Genomic DNA, 19,700 nt, shown 5'->3' with positions numbered 1-19,700 from the left:
CCCCACTTCTATCAAGAGTGTGGGGGCCCAGGATCCCCGCACTCGCAGGGAGCACTAGCTCAGGATCCAGCACAGGACTAGCCGCTCAAAGAAGGATATACCAGACCTTTCCTCCAAGAATATTTTACTACATCTTAAAACACAGTAACAACCTTGTACAAAAACCCACTGTGGCTGAGAGTTCACATGCCTGGTTCTGGGGCCCTGCACTGAGCAGCAGGAAGGTGCCCCAGCAGCAGCCTGAAGATTTAAAAACTACAAAAATCTCCACAGCTCTGGTCCCAGTCCCAGCAGTGACCGCCCAGCATGGCCCTCCTGTGGCCAAGTGTGTGGGGGTACGAATGCCCATCCTTCCCTCACAGGGCAAGTCCAAGTCATATGAAAAAGTACAGCCTTTCCTCCCACAACAAGGAAAATGTGATTTAATCCTACAAATTTACAAGCCAAGATAAAATAAAAAGAAAACGTGGAAAACCCCACGAGGCCAGCAGTCCAAGACTTGAGGTTGTACCCGTGGCAGCCCTGTGGCAGTGGCGCCCCGGTCCACAGTCTGGACCCAGACACCGCCTCCAGCGCCTGCGCGGTCGGTGCTCCCCAGGGTGGGTCCAGGTCGGCTGGGAGCCTCAGAACTTGAGGCTGAAGCCTGGGCCCGCGGCCGAGGCCCCCTGGTTTGTGGTGGTGAGGTGGAAGCCGGTCTCCTTCAGGTCGTCGTCGCCCTGTGGACACAGTGGCATGTAGGGCCCGGGCCAGGCCAGCCCTGCCTCGGGGACTCCTCTCCCCAGCTCCTGCCCACCCCTTACCAGCTGGCTGTATCCCAGGCCTCCCTCTGGAGGTCGTGGGCTGGTGCCTCGCTTCACCCTCTGCTGTTCGCTCTTGGCCGGCCACGTGGGGAACATGGAGGGGTCGATGGGGAGGGGGGTCTCACGGAAATACTCATGCTTGAGGCCGTCTTCTGCATTGACTCTCCGCCCAGGGAAATATGTCAGAAACCTGGGAGAAAAAGGTGCTATGTGCCACCAATGGGGCAGCCTGGGGGCAGGGCCAAGGTGGGCAGGGGCGGGGCGCAGGGCAGGACGCACTTGTTCATGAGGTCGAAGCCCTGGTCTGAGAGCAGAGCCCCGAAGCGCTTGCGGAGGTTGTTATAGGGGTACTCGGTGAAGGTCATCTTCTTGACAGCTGGGAGGTCATTGTAGCCAGGCCAGATTTTCTCACTGGGGGTGCCGAGGTCCTACAAGAGGGAGCATCTCAAGACACTCGGGTCGTGCAGGGAAGGGTGGCCTGGCCCGGGCACCTGCACTTGCCCCCAGCGGGCACATACCTTGAACACTTTGTTGATCTGATCGATTTCCGACTTCCCAGGGAATAGCGGCTTCTGAGTCAGCAGCTCCCCAAAGATGCAGCCCACCGACCACATGTCCACGGCCGTGGAGTACTCCTGGGGCCAGGGAGGAGGCAGGGAGTGCTCAGGGGCTGAGGGCCGGCATGCCCCGGGGGCTCTGGAACACCCACACTCACCTTGGCTCCCAGCAAAAGCTCAGGGGCTCGGTACCACAGCGTCACGACCACTGGGGTGTAGGCCTTCAGAGGGGACCCATACTCCCGTGCCAGCCCGAAGTCCCCCACCTGTGAGGGGAGAGGGTGGGTTGCAGACGGCTCGAGGCTGAGAGCTGCCCTGCCCCCAGCCGCCCGGCAGGGCTCACCTTGAGGATGCCCGCGTGGCTCAGCAGCAGGTTGGACGTCTTGAGGTCTCGGTGCAGGATCCAGTTGTCGTGGAGGTGCTTCACTCCACGCAGCAGCTGGATCATCAGTGTCTTCACTTCCCCTGTGGCAACGGGCAGCACAGGGCTGGTGCCTGGCTACTCGCCTCTGTGGCAGCCACTGGCCGTTCCAGCATATGCGCAACCAGTGGGATAGGGTCACAGTTCAAGGTCAGCAGCCCCCCCACCCCTGCCCAAACAGCCTGAGGGTGGGACATCCCTCAGGGGATGTGGGTCCAGGGCCACCCCATGGGACTGACTGGGACCCACCTGGCAGGAAAGGCTGCTTCATGGTCTCCATGAGGCTCTTGAGGTCGTGCTCTACGTAGTTCATGACGATGTAGATCTTGTCCATGTTGCTGCCCACGACGATCTCCTAGGAAACAACAGCAGGTCCGAGGGGTCAGGGCCCCAGCCAGCCCTGCTGCCACCAGCGCTCCCAAGAGACGTGAGATCCCAGGGCCGGACACCCGGTGACACAGCAGGGACCCCCCAAGTGTGATGGCCACCAGGGGCGCAGCACTGGGGCCCTGTGGGCAGAGGTGCATGGGCCTCACCCTGACAGTGACGATATTGGGGTGTTGCGCCTTGAGGATGGTGTTGATCTCCCTCAGTGACGTGATTGGGAAGCCCTCCTTCTCCTTCTCCATTTTCAGTCGCTTTAGAGCCACAATTTCATCTGAAAAGTAAGTTACCAGAAGACGGACACTGAGACCTTCTTCTACCCACATGCTCCCATTTATGGCTGTCCCCTAGAATCACAGGACGTGGCCAACTGGCCTCCCTGGGGGCTCAGAGCTTGGACCGCCTCCGTCTCTGAGGCCCTGGCCCCTGGGGCACACACCTGCTCAGGTGCTGTCACTCCAGGCCTGGCCTGGTGAACTTCATACTCACAAGCAGCACAGGGCTTCTTGGTCAGGCTGACTTCTGTGGGTGCCAAGAGCCAGCTGCTCAGGTGTGCACCAGCCAGGTGAGGCCCCATGAGGGCCAGCACCAGGGGAGCGGTGACCCCTGGGATCAGAAGGAACCATGCCCAATGACTTTGACACTGAAGGTGACAGGGGCCTGTGGTGCTGGCTGGCACTCTGGGCCACCTGGTCCATGTCCCACACCCCCTTCCCTGTGGGGGACCACCCTGGGCTGCATCCCACCTGTCTTCTTGTCCTTTGCTCTGTACACCACCCCGTAGGTGCCTTCCTCAATCCTGTTCAGACACTGGAACTCCTCCACACTCCGACAGCCCTAGGGGAGGCACCAGCGTGAGGGCATGGTAGCCAGGCTCACGGCCCACAGAAAAGCCTCAACTAGACATCTCCAGAGGCCCAGATGGTGCTCAGGCAGGACCTGGGAGCAATAATCTTCTCAGCCTCTGCTCACTCCTTCAGTGAGCAGGCGCCCTCTATCCAATAGCCGGCCCTGGGCACTGGCCCCGCCGTGACACCTCCAGCCACTGATCCTAAGATGATGCCAAGACAGCAGGGACCCTCTGTGTTGCACCCTCAGCTGGTGCAGCAGCCCTCAGGAGCAATGGCACCCTCAGTGCACCTTGGGCCCTCACCCTCTTGGGACCTGCCCCTCCCCCAAGTCCCTCCCTGCAGCACTTTGGTTACTGAATTGCAGGGCGATGCGCACCACTGCCCTCTGACCCCCACAGGGCAATAAGGCAAGGAAGGTCAACGGCCCATCTGCCCAGGCCGAGGCAGAAGTGACTGCAGAGCTGACTGCACACGAGGTGGCCTGACTCTTATGCAGGGGCCCCTTGTGGGAGTCCTGGCTGCAGTTGCAGGAGCTGTCCTCCAGCAAGCCTACTGGACAAGAGACCAGACCATGACAGGGGATATGTCGGAGGCTGGGGGCCAGGCCTGGCCAGGGATAGACCCCCACAGTGAGGACCCAGCTTCTGCTCCCAGCCACCAGCCCTATCCATGGGCAACAAAGGGGAGGTTCCTCACCTGCAGGGCGGGCAGGTACTTGGGCAGCTCCTGCTTGAGCTCGATGGGTGACAGGGCTGGGGAGTCAGGCACAAAGTCCCCTTCGGTGAGGGCGCTGCTCTGGGGGGTGCCCTCACCCGCCTCCTCTTCCCCCTCTTCACTCTCTCCAGAATCGTGGTCAAACCGTGACTCTGGAACTTCAGAAATTAAACCCAATCTCAGAACCAGAGACAGTGTCACAACCCCCACCCATTCTGGGGGGAATATGAGCACGAGCGCCTCCGGGGGCCAGGACACACTGTGTCCCACTGCCCTGGACAGAGGGCGCCATGTCTTGGGGCCACTGGCCAGGCCGGGACCACTGTGAGCTAATGACCAGTTGTCTGAGAAGGCCGGCCTAGAATTGGTGTCCAGTGGCCCAAGGCCTTGGCCTGGCTGTTGGCAGAGGCCACAAAGTCCCAGGCCAGTGACTGGTCTGTGGTCAGAGCCCAGCTGGTGTTTTCTAGCTCCTGTCCCAATGTCCAGGCCGAGCAGCCCCCAGAAGGGTGCCCAGGGAACCAGCAGCTGGGTCCTGGACATAGCAGCTGGGTGCCCCTGTGGCTTCTGGGTGGGACGTGCAACAGACAAGAGTTATTTGTGGGTCACGGTCCCACCACAACTCTGACATGGGTCAAGCACCCTGGTCAGAGGTGGACGAGGAAGAGGTGAACCACCACTTGGGGGCGTCTCACCAACCAAGACGTGGTTCTCATTCTCTCGCTCCTCATCTTCACTCATTTCTTCTTCACTCACTTCTTCTGCAAGAGAAACAGGTGTCAGCTAAGACCCTCTACAAGAGGTAGCAAAGGGCCCTCACATGATCAGTGGGGGTCTCACGAGGTCCCAGTCAGCAAGGCATTTTCAAGATGGATATTTGTTTACTTAGACTTTATTGTTGTGTAACTTCTAAGCTCCTATCACATTAAGCCTCAGGCTCGAGCTCACCGGCTGACTGTCCAGACACATCCTCCGAGTTGCTTCCAGTCTCCTCCTCCTCCTCTTCTTCCTCTTCCTCCTCTTCCTCCTCCGACTCCTCACTGCTGCTCCCCTCTTCCTCCTCCTCCTCCTCTTCCTCCTCCTCAGAACCTGACCCCGACTCCGCTTTAGGAAGAAAACAGGCAGCAGTGAACTTGGGGCCCGCCCTGTGGTGGCTGAGTTGGGCAGGCCCGGGCAAGCAGTCACCTGACGAGGACTCAGCAGAGCTGGTCTTCCTCTCGCTGTCGCTGACGTCCTGCAGGTCGGACAGCAGGTCTCTCTCTTCCACTTTCTCTTCTTTCACTTATAAAATAAACCATTGAAGGTTAATGTGGGGCAATGTTTTAAAATAAAACATTAGATGGTGCTTCTCATATAAGAGAACCAGCTCATCTACAGACCAAGGGAGGAAGACAAGTCTTCAAATCCTCCAGCACATGAACTTACACAAATAGCCCTTCACACACACAGGTACTGCAGCACCCTGTGATGTTGTGAAGCATCAGTCTCTGAACTCAGGTGTCCCCCTAGCAAAGACCACCCTGTGCTGGGTCCGCAGGCACTGTGCGGCCTTACCTGGCTTCCGGCTGTCCCCTGGCTCAAGTCTTTCTCGAGGAGGCCGGAGCGGGCTACGGCTCCAGTGGCTGGCTTTCACTTTGTCGCTGTAATCCTCTCTCACGGTCCGGTGATGTGCAGACACTGCGCAAGAACAGCATAGGGGCTGGGGGCAGTCCCCTTTTCCTCTAGGCGCACACATGCCTATGGCCCGGGAAGAAGCCCAGGAAGCCACCAGAGGACCCACGTGGGCATTCAAGACTGCTCTCTACTGGTCAAAGGCAGGGGACAGAACCCGCCTCCTCAAGCCCAGGCCTATCACCCACTGGGCATTAGGGAGGTGGACACCAGACATCGCTATCCAGGGTGCACAGCTCACACCCCGGGACCTGCAGTGTCACCTAGCCCTCTCGCTCGCCCCCGCCCACCTTGCCCTCCTTCAGCCTTCCCCTACCCTCCCGCCCCGCCCAACTCCCGGGCTCCATCCACCTCCGGGGCCCCGCCCACCTTCCCGCCGGGCCTCCCTCTCCTTGCGCCTCTCCTCTGCCCGCCGCTCCCGCTCCTTCTGCTCCCGCTGCTCCTTCTGCTGTTCCCGCATCTTGCGTTCCCGTTCTCGCTTCCTCTCTAACTGCTCGAGGCGGTCCCTGGAACAGGAGGACGCCACATCTTTTCTCACCCCCGAAACCGGAAGCTTTCTTTTTGGCCCTCAGTGCTTTTTGGGGCATTTATAAACTATCCCTCTGGCAAGCCATTTCAGTATTCTTGCCGTGAGAACCCAGTGAACAGTATGAAAAGGCAAAAAGATACAACAGTGAAAGATATACTCCCCAGGTCAGTAGGTGCCCAGCATGCACCTAGAGAAGAGTGGAGAAATACCTCCAGAAAGAATGAAGTGAAGGAGCCAAAGCGAAAACAACACCCAGTTGTAGATGTGACTGGTGACGGAGGTACACAGTCGGAGGCTGTAAACAAGATTACACAGGAACCTGGAATGTTAGGTCCCTGAATTAAGGTAAATTAGAAGTGGTCAAACAGGAGATGGCAAGGGTGAACATCAACATTTTAGGTATCAGTGAACTAAAATGGACAAGAATGGGAGAATTTAATTCAGATGACCATTGTATCTACTACTGTGGGCAAGAATCCCTTAGAAGAAATGGATGTCCATAACCAATCCTGTAGCTTGCTCAAACTCATGTCTGCCGAGTCAGTGATGCCATCCAACCATCTCATCCTCTGTTGTCCCCTTCTGCTGCCTTCAGTCTTTCCCAGCATGCAGGTCTTTTCCAACCTGTCAGCTCCTCCCATCAGGTAGCCAAAGGATTGGAACTTTAGCTTCAGCATCAGTCCTTCCAATGAATATTCAGGACTGATTTCCTTCAGGATTGACTGATTTGCTCTCCTTGCAGTCCAAGGGACTCTCAAGAGTCTTCTACACCACCACAGTTCAAATGCATCAATTCTTCAGTGCTCAGCTTTCTTTATGGTCCAACTCTCACATCCATACATGACTTCTGGAAAAACCATAGCTTTGACTAGAAGAACCTTTGTTGGCAAAGAAATGTCTCTGCTTTTTAATATGCTGTCTAGGTTGGTCATAGCTTTTCTTCCAAGAAGCAAGTGCCTTTTAATTTTATGGCTGCAGTCACCATCTGCAGTGATTTTGGAGCCCAAGAAAATAAAGTCTGTCACTGTTTCTATTGTCTCCACATCTGCTTGCCATGAAGTGATGGGACTGGATGCCATGGTCTTTGTTTTTTGAACGTTGAGTTTTAAGCCAGCTTTTTCACTCTCCTCTTTCACTTTCATCAAGAGGCTTTTTAGCTCCTTTTCATTTTCTGCAGTAAGGGTGGTGTCATCTGCATATCTGAGGTTATTGATACTTCTCCCAGCAATATTAATGCCAGCTTGTGCTTCATAAAGCCCGGCGTTTTGCATGATGTACTCTTCATGTAAGTTAAATACAATACGTGGGTGCAGTCTTAAAAATGACAGAATGAGCTCTGTTCGGTTCCAAGGCAAACCATTCAATAACACAGTAATCCAAGTCTATGCCCCAACCACTAATGCTGAAGAAGCTGAAGTTGAATGGTTCTATGATGACCTACAAGACCTTCTAGAACTAACACCAAAAAAGATGTCCTTTTCATTATAGGGACTGGAATGCAAAAGTAGGAAGTCAAGAGATACCTGGAGTAAGAGGCAAGTTTGGCCTTAGAGTACAAAATGAAGCAGGGCAAAGGGTAACAGAGTTTTGCCAAGAGAATGCACTGATCATAGCAAACAGCCTCTTCCAACAACACAAGAGAAGACTCTACACATGGACATCACCAGATGATGAATACCAAAATCAGACTGATTATATTCTTTGCAGCCAGAGAAGAAGAAGCTCTATACAGTCAGCAAAAACAAGACCGGGAGCTGACTGTGGCTCAGATCATGAACTCCTTATTGCCAAATTCAGACTTAAATGGAAGAAAGTAGGGAAAACCACTAAGCCATTCAGGTATGACCTAAATCAAATCCGTTACAATTATACAGTGGAAGCGACAAATAGATTCAAGGGATTAGATCTGACATACAGAGGGCCTGAAGAACTATGGATGGAGGTTTGTGACATCCTACAGGAGGCAGGATCAAGACCATCCCCAAGAAAAAGAAATGCAAAAAGGCAAAATGGTTATCTTAGGAGGCCTTGCAAATAGCTGAGAAAAGAAGAGACGTGAAAGGCAAAGGAGAAAAGGGAAGATATACCCATCTAAATGCAGAGTTCCAAAGAATAGCACAGAGAGATAAGAAAGCCTCCTCAGTGATCAATGCAAAAAAAAAAAAAAAAAAAAAAGATTAAAACAACAGAATGGGAAAGACTAGAGATCTCTTTAAGAAAATTAGAGATAACAAGGGAACATTTCATGCAAAGATGGGCACAATAAAATACAGAAATGGCATGGACCTAACAGAAACAGAAGATATTAAGAAGAAGTGGCAATATACACAGAACTATACAAAAAAGATCTTAATGACCTAGATAACGACGATGGTGTGATGACTCACCAAAGCCAGATATCCTGGAGTCCAAAGTCAAGTGGGCCTTAGGAAGCATCACTACACACAAAGCTAGTGGAAGTGATGGAATTCCAGTGGAGCTATTTCAAGTCCTAAAAGATGATGCTGTCAAAGTGCTGCACTCAACATGCCAGCAAATTTGGAAAACTCAGCAGTGGCCACAGGGGTGGAAAAGGTCAGTTTTCATTCCAATCTCAAAGAAAGGCAATGCCAAAGAATGTTCAAACTACCATACAATTGCACTCATCTCACATGCTAGGGAAGTCATGCTCAAAATGCTCCAATCGAGGCTTCAACAGTACATGAACCAAGAACTTCCAGATATTCAGGCTGGATTTAGAAAAGGCAGAGGAAGCAGAGATCAAATTGCCAACATCCACTGGATTATTGAAAAAGCAAGAGTTCCAGAAAAACATCTACTACTGCTTTATTGAGTACACCAAAGCCTTTGACTATGTGGATCACAACAAACTGTTGAAAATTCTTCAAGAGAGGAGAATACCAGACCACCTTACCTGTCTCCTGAGAAATCTGTATGCAAGTCAAGAAGCAACAGTGAGAACTAGACATGGAACAATGGACTGGTTCTAAATTGGGAAAGGAGTATTCCAAGGCTGTATACTGTCACCCTGCTTATTTAATTTATATGCAGAGTACATCATGTGAAATGCTGGGCTGGATGATGCACAAGCTGGCATCAAGACTGCCAGGAGAAATATCAATAACCTCAGATATGCAGACGAGAACACCCTTATGGCAGAAAGCAAAGAAGAATTAAAGAGCCTCTTGATCAAAGTGAAAGATGAGAGTGACAAAGTTTGCTTAAAACTCAACAGTCAAAGAACTAAGATCATGGCATCTGGTCCCATCACTTCATGGCAAACAGATGGGGAAAATGTGGAAACAGTGAGACTTTATTTTGGGGGGTTCCAAAATCACTGCAGATGGTGACTTCAGCCATAAAATTAAAAGATGCTTGCTCCTTGGAAGAAAAGCTATGACCAACCTAGATAGCATATTAAAAAGCAGAGACATTACTTTGCCAACAAAGGTTTGTCTAGTCAAAGCTATGGTTTTCCAATAGTCATGTATGGATGTGAGAGTTGGACCATAAAGAAAGCTGAGCACTGAAGAACTGATGCATTTGAATTGTGGTGTTGGAGAGGACTCTTGAGAGTCCCTTAGACTGCAAGGAGAGCAAATCAGTCAATCCTAAAGGAAATCAGTCCTGAATATTCATTGGAAGGACTGATGCTGAAGCTGAAGTTCCAATCCTTTGGCCACCTGATGGGAGGAGCCGACAGGTTGAAAAGACCTGGGAAAGATTGAAGGCAGCAGAAGGGGACAACAGAGGATGAGATGGTTCGATGGCATCACCGACTGGATGGACATGAGTTTGAGCAAGCTCTAGGAGTTGGTGATGGACAGGGAAGCCTGGCGTTTTGCAATCCATCGGGTGCAGAGTCCAACACGACTCAGCGACTAAACTGAACTGAGCTGGGTTTTACAGCCCACAAAGGGCTTTTAAAAACCAGAACTCGAGTCCTGTTAACCTCATCCCTAACAACCGGCAGAGAGGAAAGTTCTGGTCCAAGGAGGTAACTGCCTGGGGCTGAAACCCCACCTGGTCATTCTGCTCAGCTGATGCTCTGAGACGCACCAGGGCTTTCCCCAGGTGTGCATAATTTTAATCCACTTCTACTAGAAGGCAAGTCTTCCTGGGCCTTCCATCTAAGGAAAGGAAGGGAGCCATAGCCCCACGCAGGGATCTGGTTTAGGTGTTTACAGCCAAAACACTTCACTTTAAGCAAAACGGTAGCCGCAGCCCTAGGTTCTGATGTACTGCTTCTATTCTCATTTAGTTCAAAACATTTCCAGGGAGTTCCCTGGCGGTCCAGTGATTAGGACTGGGCACTTTCACTGGTGGGGCCTGGGTTCGATCCCTGATCAGAGAACTAAGATCCCACAAGTTGTATGTATTTTTCAGCCCCCCAAAATAAAAAGTCAAATATTTTATATTTTTCCTCATCGTTTCTTGTGCCAGCCATAGGTTTTTCAGAAATGGGTTGTTGGATTTCAAACATCTGAGGATACCCCGCCTGGCCCAGTTTCTTTCTGTTGCGAACTTTAATTGAACTCTTCTGTGTTAAGAGGGCACACTTTGTTCAGCCTCAGTTCTTCTGAGACCCCTGACACAGCTTGGAGTTTTGTGGAAACACATCCTAGAAGCTTTCAGACGACGTGCGTCCTGCAGCTGCACTGCTGTGCCCACCTGTCAGGATGTTTGGCTGGTAGCATCTTCCAAATTGTCTACATCCTTGCTGATTTTCTCCAGCTTTACTACTGATGACTGGCATGGGACCCCAATGCTTCCACCCAGAATCAATGGACTCCCTTCAGTTGGGTCAGGGTGGGGTCCAACACCAGGTGCCAAAACATTTACCCTGGTCGCATCTTCCTGCTCTGCATTTATGTCGTCATGAGGGTCTCGACCTCCAGTGTCTCGTAACATCCATTTTGTCTGACGTCAGTGTAGCCAGTGTAGCCTCCCCCAATTTTTTACCGTTGTCGTGCGCATGGGCCATCCTTTCCCATGATTTCATTTTCTGGCTGCCACATGGGGTGTGGGATCCTAGTTCCACGACCAGGGATCGAACCTGTGCCCCTTGCATTGGAAGTATGGAATCCTACCCACTGGACCTCCAACAAAGTCCTCCTCCTTTACTTTCAACCTACTTTTGTCTCCAACTCTAAGATGTCCCTCTGACACAGCACACAGCTGGATCTTGCTTTTCTGTCTGACAGGCTCTCCCATGTTTGGTGCAGAGACCCATCTCACACTGAATGTAACTATGGATACAGCTGCTGCCCCCCGTACCCCCACCTTCTTTTGTCTTGTTTTTTGGTTTCTCTGTTTCTCCCAGTTGGGATGGTTTCTTTTTTGGCTGCACCATGAGGCGTGCAGGATCTTAATTTCCCAACCGGGGATCAAAACCAGGCCCCCTGCGGCAGAAGGGGGAGTCCTAATCACTGGACTACCAGGCAGTTACCCATTTGGGGTTTAAATGGGGGTTGTGAGCAAACCATTTTAATTCCTCTATTTACTACTTTTTAGAAGTTGCTCTAGAGATTGCAGTGTGCATCTCATGAGATTAAGCTCCAGGAAATGCAGATCTTGTTCACATACAGCCCCCACTCCTGTTTCCTCCTGCAGTTTATACACATTATGGCTACTTGACCACACAGTGTTTTAATCACTGTTTTATGCAATCCTGTGTCTCTTGTAGTAATTCAGACAAGATGGGAGAAGAAGCATGTTTACAGAAGAAGCATGTCCCAACCTGCAATTCAGCCACGCCCAGGGCTGGCCTTTTCTTCTGGTGTCATTTCTGCTCAGCTTGAAGGTTGTCCTTAAGCATTTCACAGAAGGCCCACGTTGCTGGCAGAAAGCCTCTGCTCACTTGCCCCTCACTTGTGAGGCAGGCTGTGATGGACACAGAATTTTGGGCTACCAGCATTCCTGCCCTTCCCCAATTTCTCATTGGTTTTCCCGGTGCAACTGTTGCTTTGTACTTATACTATTTGGGGTTCACTGAGCTTCTCTGATATGTAGATAAATATTTTTCATCAAATTTGGGACATTTTCAGCTGTTCCCCCTTCCTTCCAGGACTACCACTGTGCACATGCTGGTCCCGTAGACACTGTCCCTCGGTTCTGGAGGCTCCCTCAGCTTTTCTTCAACCTTTTCCTCGCTGTCATTAGAAGGCATGATGTCCATCTTCAAGTTCCATGCTTCTAGGTCGCCAAGTCTGGAACACACTGTTTCGATGATGTTTTTCTTCCTTAGAAGGGGTTAAATCCTATTTGTCTTAGAGCTCTCTGTTGAACACTGGACATTCTAGACAATGTCCTGCAGCAACCATGCCTTCCAACCTTTCCTCCCAGTTGCTGCCATTCAGTGACTGTGAGGCTAACCCTGTGAGCTCGCCTTGTACAGTGTGGCCACTGCTGCACTGTTTCATGTGCTTCTCTTTATTTTCTTTTTTTTTTTTGCTTCTCTTTATTTTCAAGCATGGATTCCTTGGGGTCACTACTGTGTCTGCATAGCTGTGTGCCCACACCACACTGGACAGAGCATGGGGCCTGCAAACATAGACCCTTCTCACACCTGCTTTCCCTGCCCTTTGTGGGGCCCCAGCTGCTGGGAATGTCCACACATTCCACCCTACTACTCCCCTCCTGTAGAGCAGCCCAGTTCCCAAGCTCTCCCTGGAAATGACCACAGGACACAGACATAGCCTAGGGGTCACGCCTAGGCCATGGAGGACAGACCTGGGTTAACAGATACTCCTCTGGGACTCTGAGCCCACAGAGAGGCCCCTGGAGACAAAAGCACCAGAGGCTGGTGTCCTAGCTCCTGGCCATTTCAGGGCCTTTGGCGTTTCTTTGTCTTTTTTGTTTGTTTGTTTGGAAGAACCCGAGTCTACTTCTATTGTAACCCCTGAGAACCCTAAGCGATACGCCTTGTCGGTCAGTCTTCCTGGACAAGGTCCCTAGAACAGAGCAGGCGCCTGGCACACACCCACCGGCCAAGCAGGCGGCGAGTCACCCACAGCGAAGCCCCTCCTCGCTGTGCCACAGGTGCACACGCAGGGACGGGCCGCCTCCAGGACGGCTCCACCGGGATGGGACAGTGGCCTAGCCCACCTCGCCCCAGGCTCGTCCCTTACCACCCTCACGTGGACGTCGTCTCAGGGTGTGGACAGCCCCACGCCCCCTAATGGCCACCACCCCGCCCTACTCTCCTTCCCCCGCTGTTGCAGGTCTGGCCCAAACCTTCACTCTTCACCTCTCAGCTCCTCCTAGACTCCCAGCTCCCTCCAGCAGTATCCTTCCCTGAGGGACCACCTCAGAAGCTGAGTCGGGGACTCTGCCTTGAGTCAGGACCACATTCTCTCACCCGCTCAGCTGGGCTCCTGGGCACCTGAGCAGCCTTGGTGCACAGGTTTTTGTTCCCCTCGTCAACTTCTGTCACCTCACACGTGCAGCCCCATGTGCAGGGAGCCCTTGCTTCCTTCAGGACAAACCTCTGGGCCGCTTCCTGCCCAGTTCTCGTCTGTGTGACCTGTGTGCCCTCTCTGCTGTCATCAGGGCACCTACCTCTCCCTGCGCGAGTGCTCCCGGGCCAGCTCCCTCCGCTTCTGCCGCTCCCACTCCCTCCGAGCCTTGTCCTGCTCCTCCCGGTGCCGCTTCCGGCGCTCGTGCTCCCGCTCCTTCTCTTTCACTCTGGCATGCTTCCCTATGGGTAAACAGCATGTGTCGTGAGAGGAGACTTAACCTCCAAAACTCAACAATACCCAGTGAAAAAAAGAAAAAATATCTAATCAGTGACTTCCCTGGTGGTGCAGTGGTTAAGGATCCACCTACCAATGCAGGGGACAAGGGTTTGATCCCCAGTCCAGGAAGATCCCACATGCTGTGGAGCAATTAAGCCCATGTGCCTCAACAACTGAAGCCTGTGTGTCCTACAGCCTATGCTCTGCAACAAGAGAAGCCCCTGCAATGAGAAACCTGCACTGCAACAAAGAGTAGCCCCTGCTCACTGCAGCTGGAGAAAGCCTGAGTAGCAACGAAGACCCAGTGCAGCCAAAAAAAAAGACTTGGAGAAACAACCATGACTTTTGTTTAAAAAAAAAAAAAAGACGAAGACATAAAATGCTATGCAGTAAGCCTGAAGTTAAGAAAAAAACAAAAATAATGTGATTATCACGAACAGAACTGTGGTCTCTATCTTCTCAATTTTCTGTATTAAATAAACTGTGATTAGGCTACATTAGTCTCATGATTTTAAAAAAGTCATCCTTTGTAAAGAACACAAGACAAAGCTTAACTCCTTTTAGTTTCTGCATCACATTATAAACCACATTAGCCAACTGCGTTTAACAAGATTTACATCAGGCCCAGGTTCAGTTTCCCAATACCCCTAAGAAGTTCTTGATATTGGTGTGACAGCAAACTCACTACTTGGACTTTATCAAGCATCTGTTTCTTAAAAGCAATTGAGCACTGAAGAGCGGCCTTCCCACGCTGAATTAAGACATAAACCAGCTTCCCCACAACAATGCAGTGAGGGGAAAATACACCAAAAGGAAAATGAAGTATCTATTCAGAATGATCTATAATAAATTTATACTTTTAGCTAAAATTTTATTCTTTTCTCTCTCAGCTGAGCTCTGAAGAACGTAGCAGATCATGAAGTAGGAAGGAGACCGTATCTAAACACAACACAAAATGAAACAAATGCTCTGTACCCCCTTCTGCTGAGTGACTGCGATGCCTACGTTTCTCTTTTCTCTTTTCGTCTTTCCTGTGATGTGCTTTTTCCTTCCGAGACATCTGCTGGGGTGGTTTGATAGCCAATGAATCATCTTCCTCTCCTCTGCAATGAGACACCATGGCATTATGTCACCTGAGAGGGAAGTAGGGAGCACCAGGGCATCAGGGAGTCTCCCCAACCCAGGGAAAGGAAGGGTTCAGAATATAAAGGAGAGCCTCCACCGTCACCTCAAAGACTGTGCTCATTATGACACTCAGGCTTCCCTGGTGGCTCAGCCATAAAGAATATGCCTGCCAATGCAGGAGACCTGTGTTCTATCCCTGGGTAGGAAAGATCCCCTGGAGAAGGAAATGACAACCCATTCCAGTATTCTTGCCTGAGAAATCCCAAGGACAGAGGAGCCTGGTGGGTTACAGTCCGTTGGGGTCGCAAAAGAGCCAGACACGACTTACTGACTTTAATAACAACGATTATGAAACTTAAGCCCAAACTGTGTATTAAACACAGATTCAGATGGAAAGTACAGTGGAAATCAGTGTGCTATATGGAACAAAAATGCTCTCTGAGGAAACTCTAGGGTGTGACAGACATGCAGTGTTAATTATCTTGATCGTGTATAACAACTTATCAAACTGCATACATTAAATCTGTGCAGTCTCTCACTTAAAAAAGCTGTTAAAAAAGAAGGTCCCACAATTTTAGTCAAACTTAATGACCTCAAAAGGTCATTTCATATTCCCAACTGAGTATAAAACCAAAACCTTGGGAGAATGCACAGTCTATACCTTTTTGCCTTAATTTCTGGTTATAGTGTTTTTGACTGTTTGATGATGGACATGAAGGGAAAAAAAGCGAGAAGCCACAGTATAGGAAGAAATGTCAGAGGTGCAGCTTTGGCAGGACTGCTTCTGTTTCTGTTTCTCCTAGGCCTCGCTCAAGTATCTTTCAGCAGCAACTCTGGTTTATTTGTAGGTAATTTTAGACAGTATGTATAGAAATCATCACAGACACCCAATTCCTTAAATGTACTATGTGAGTTGTGTTGACTTCACTGAAGAGCAATCACAAAGAAAGGAGCACACACTCACACTTCTCCTAAGCAGAGTGGGGAGCTGGTACCTGACATCACACAAGGCTCATTTCCATGGAGGTCATGACCTCCAACTTACAAAATCACACTGAGAAGGGCCATAAGGGTCACACACAGCCAGATGTGAGCGCACCTGCAGCCTGCAAGCTCCTCAGGGCTGCACCCTGCTCACCTGTCTTCCATAGAGTCCTCTCTTCTGTATGGCGAGTTCCTTATTGTTATCTCCATGCGGTGGTCCCTCAGCTCCCCCTCCTCAAGGGAATCCCGCTTGGAATCCCGGTCATCAGACTAAGAAGCAAGGAGAGAGTACTTTTCCTTACAGATAAGCCTATTTTTAATAAGATGCAAACCTTGCTAACATCCCAAAACCAACTTTCATACACACTTTTTCATATGACCAATGTGATAAAATCTAAAAAACTTTCATTCAAATCCCATGACATCAGAATTACAAATAACTCTGTAAACCAGAACCGGAGAAATTAAAACCAGCATATATGTAAAGGGACATTAGACTCTATGCCAAGTATGTTAGTTGTTTATATGAGCCAAAACTGAGCCTTAAAGCATAGTTCATACACCAAATAATTTGCAATATCTCATAAATATGTAAGAAAAGTCTGTTGCTAATCTTAAAGAAGGGGTATTTCTTTCAATGCTCCTCATTAAATTACTAAACTTTTCCTATGTTATTAGGCAAACCAAGAAAGGTGTAAAACATTAATTTCAAGGCAACTTCCTACTACAGTAAAAAATACTTGGAAATGGTATCATGAATGTAATGATGAAATGAGAAAAATTAGTTCAACTGCACTAATGATTTTAGGTTCAAAATACTTTGTTTTCCATGTAGCTGTGGTCATCTATATGCAGCTTTTTAGTAAGTTATCAATCTGTCTTCAAAGTAAACTGAGCATCTGAATGTTTTTGTTAATTTTTAGAATAGATTTTGGGCTCACCTGAGACATTTGGAAGTACAAAAGAACTTCACCGAAGAAGCGTTGTTCTAATGGAAAAATGAGGGCAAAGAAATTAAATCTCCTTTAAAATAAAAACACTTACTTAAAAAACATAGCTTACATTTTTTAAGCGTTTTATCTCTGCTTTCTCCTCTTGTTCCTTCCGTCGTTTCTTTTCCTGAAGAATTTCATCTAAAGTTTTCACTTTCCAAGAGTCCTTTTCATCACCCATTTGAGTTAAAACACTGCAAAAAGACAAGAATTCAAACTGCTTCAGGACACAGCAAGCTATGGTTTGATGCTATGCTGTTCCTGAACACTTCTGCCTCACCACTTTTGAGCGCTTCAGTAGAAATCTTTAAGAGGGATGAGCTATGCCAGAAATAAACCCACACACCTATGGTCAATTAATCTTCGACAAAGGAGGCAAGAACATACCATGGAGAAAAAAAATCTCTTCAGCAAGTGGTGCTGGGAAAGTTAGACAGCTGAATATAAATCAATGAAATTCAAACACATCCTCATACCATACACAAGAATAAACTCAAAATGGCTTAAAGACTTAAACATAAGACATGACACTCTAAAACTCCTGGAAGACGTCATAGGCAAAACAATATCTGACACAAATCGTACCAATGTTTCCTTAGTAAGTCTCCAAGGCAATAGAAATAAAAGCAAAACTAAACAAATGGGACCTAATCAAACTCACAAGCTTTTACACAGCAGAGAAATGATGAACAAAACGAAAAGACAACCTATGGGCTGGGAGAAAATATCTGCAAACAGTGTGACTGACAAGGGTTTAGTTTCCAAAATATACACACACCTCACACAACTCAATAACAAAACCCAGAAAACTCAATAGAAAAATGGACTGAAGACTTGAATAGACATTTCTCCAGAGAAGAAATACAAATGACCAACACGCACATGCAGAGATGCTCAACATCACTAGTTATCAGAGAAATGTAAATCAAAAATATAATGAGATATCACCTCACACTGGTTGGCCATCATTACTGGTTCATTTATTTTGAAAATTGTTAATGGCAAAGAGTCAACTCATTGGAAAAGACTGATGCTAGGCAAGATTGAAGGCAGGAGGAGAAGGGGATCACAGGGGATGAGATGGTTGGATGGCATCACCGACTCAATGGACATGAGTTTCAGCAAGCTCCGGGAGATCGTGAAGGACAGGGAAGTCTGGCATGTCTGTCCATAGAGTCGCAAAGACTCAGACATGACTGAGTGACTGAACAACAACAAATAAATGCTGAAGAGGGTGTGGAGAAAAGGGAACCCTCCTACACTGTTGGTGGGAATGTAAATTTCTGCAGCCACTATGGAGAACAGTATGGAAGCTCCTCAGAAAACTAAAAACAGAGCTACCCTATGACCCAGCAATCCCACTCCTGAACATATATCCAGACAAAACTATAATTAAGAAAGTTATACATGTGCCTTCTATGTTCATAGCAGCACTATTCACAATAGTCAAGACATGGAAACAATCTAAATGTGTACTGACAGATGACTGGATAAAGAAGATGTGGTATATATACCTATATATGCCACACACACACACAGGAATACCACTTAGCCATAAATAAAAAATATGAAATGCCATTTGCAGCGACATAGATGGACCTAGAGATTATCATACTAAGTGAAGTCAGAAAGACAAATACTTTATGATAGCATTTGTATGTGGACTCGAACATATGACACAAGTGAATTTATCTATGAAACAGAAACAGATTCACAGACATATACAAAAGACTGGGGATTACCAAGGGGGAAGGATGGAAATGAGATGGAGTGGGACTTTGGGATTAGCAGATGCAAACTAGTATATATACGATGGATTAACAGCCAAATCCAACTGTACAACACAGGGAACTATTTTCAATTTCTTGTGATAAATCATAATGGAAAAGAATATTAAAAACATGCGTGTGTGTGTGTGTATATATATATATATATAAATGAATCACTTTGCTGTACAGCAGAAACATTAACATTTACAACATTGTAAATCAACTATACTGATTTTTAACAATGGAAAATAAGGGGCGGGGGGAAAGGTTTCAAAAAAAGAATGATGGGTCGCGGAAAGCGACTGCTTGTATTCCAACCTCTTTTCTGTCATTCCTGTACGGTCTAGGGAAAGTTACTTCACCTCAGTTTACCATTCTGTAAACGGTAAGAAAACCACCTGTGTGACGGTATCACAGAAGATTAAGTGAGATCTCCCAGGTAAAGCTCGTAGTTAGGTACCTAGCACTCACCGAGAACTGTTCTCGCCGTCAGGAGAATTTATTTGAAAGACCACCTGGGCCGCGTGGGCCACTGGCCCATTTGACGGCGGCAGCCCCATCACAAGATTAGGGGAGGTCTGGAGTGAAGGACTCGAAGGGCGCGCTCGCAAACCAGGCAACGGGGCCCGGTTTTGGAGTTTCAGTCGTGCTAACCCGGGGTTCGGCCGGGCTGGAGTTAGCTCGGGGAACGCCTGGGCCCGCCGCCTCCGCGACTCCGAGTTCCGCGCAGAGCGAGATGGGCCGGGGAGGCGAGGAGTGTAGCCCAGCCCGGTCCACGCGCCCGAGGCCCGCCGGGACCGGAGAGATGGAGTGAGCTGGTCGCGCCGTGGCCCCTGCCCTGCCCGCCCCGCCTCCACTTACCCCTGCGCCGCCGCCGCCGCCGGTCCCGGAGCCTGAGAAGAAACAGCGCCCGGCGCGCGACAGTAATGTCGTCACTTCCTGCGTCGGCGCCGGGCTGATGACTAGCTAAGACGCGTCCCCGCCGCCGACTCCCGCCCTGAACAGAGTGCCGGGAGCGCGCTGCGCGTCACTTCCGGCCTTGGCGCAGGCCGGTGACAACTCTAGGGGCGGAGGCTCGGAGCCGGCAGGTGTCTGGACCAGCCTGGTTGGGTGGTCGTGACTGTGTCTTCTCTCCCCGCTCCCGTGACCCCGGGGCAAGACCCTGAATCT

At 49.5% G+C, this 19,700-nt stretch overlaps 1 protein-coding gene across 3 annotated transcripts; it reads right to left on the bottom strand.

The window, feature by feature from the left end:
• Positions 1-107: 107 nt before the first annotated feature.
• Positions 108-19,570, bottom strand: CDK11B (cyclin dependent kinase 11B). 3 transcript variants are annotated; one of them, XM_055582498.1, is made up of 21 exons: positions 19,392-19,408; positions 16,832-16,955; positions 16,711-16,757; positions 15,924-16,039; positions 14,636-14,763; positions 13,485-13,623; positions 5,765-5,901; positions 5,279-5,401; positions 4,910-5,005; positions 4,673-4,828; positions 4,420-4,485; positions 3,710-3,885; positions 2,909-2,999; positions 2,315-2,436; positions 2,028-2,133; positions 1,701-1,822; positions 1,516-1,623; positions 1,319-1,435; positions 1,080-1,228; positions 801-990; positions 108-716 (listed from the first exon to the last, which is right to left on the bottom strand). In XM_055582498.1, the coding sequence occupies exons 3-21, from the start codon at positions 16,717-16,719 to the stop codon at positions 624-626; spliced, it is 2,244 nt and encodes a 747-aa protein (XP_055438473.1). In that variant the 5' UTR covers positions 16,720-16,757; positions 16,832-16,955; positions 19,392-19,408; the 3' UTR covers positions 108-623. The 3 variants fall into 3 exon arrangements, with proteins under 3 accessions (XP_055438473.1, XP_055438472.1, XP_055438471.1); XM_055582497.1 differs by lacking the exon at positions 16,711-16,757 and having other exon boundaries at positions 19,392-19,570; XM_055582496.1 differs by lacking the exons at positions 16,711-16,757; positions 19,392-19,408 and adding an exon at positions 19,002-19,376.
• Positions 19,571-19,700: the final 130 nt, after the last annotated feature.

Source organism: Bubalus kerabau, chromosome 5, assembly GCF_029407905.1.
Source record: "Bubalus kerabau isolate K-KA32 ecotype Philippines breed swamp buffalo chromosome 5, PCC_UOA_SB_1v2, whole genome shotgun sequence".
Taxonomy (NCBI): domain Eukaryota; kingdom Metazoa; phylum Chordata; class Mammalia; order Artiodactyla; family Bovidae; genus Bubalus; species Bubalus kerabau.
The sequence above is the reverse complement of the archived record's forward strand: the minus strand, read 5'-3'. Positions and strand labels throughout refer to the sequence as shown.

Bases quoted from the DNA above. Each gene is read 5' to 3' on its own strand.
- CDK11B (XM_055582496.1), bottom strand. From the start codon at position 19,090: ATGGGGCTGCCGCCGTCAAATGGGCCAGTGGCCCACGCGGCCCAGGTG. The intron at 1,823-2,027 runs GTGGGTCCCAGT...CCGTTGCCACAG, and splicing joins GAAGCAGCCTTTCCTGCCAG to GGGAAGTGAAGACACTGATG. The intron at 1,436-1,515 runs GTGAGTGTGGGT...CCCTGGCCCCAG, and splicing joins AGCTTTTGCTGGGAGCCAAG to GAGTACTCCACGGCCGTGGA.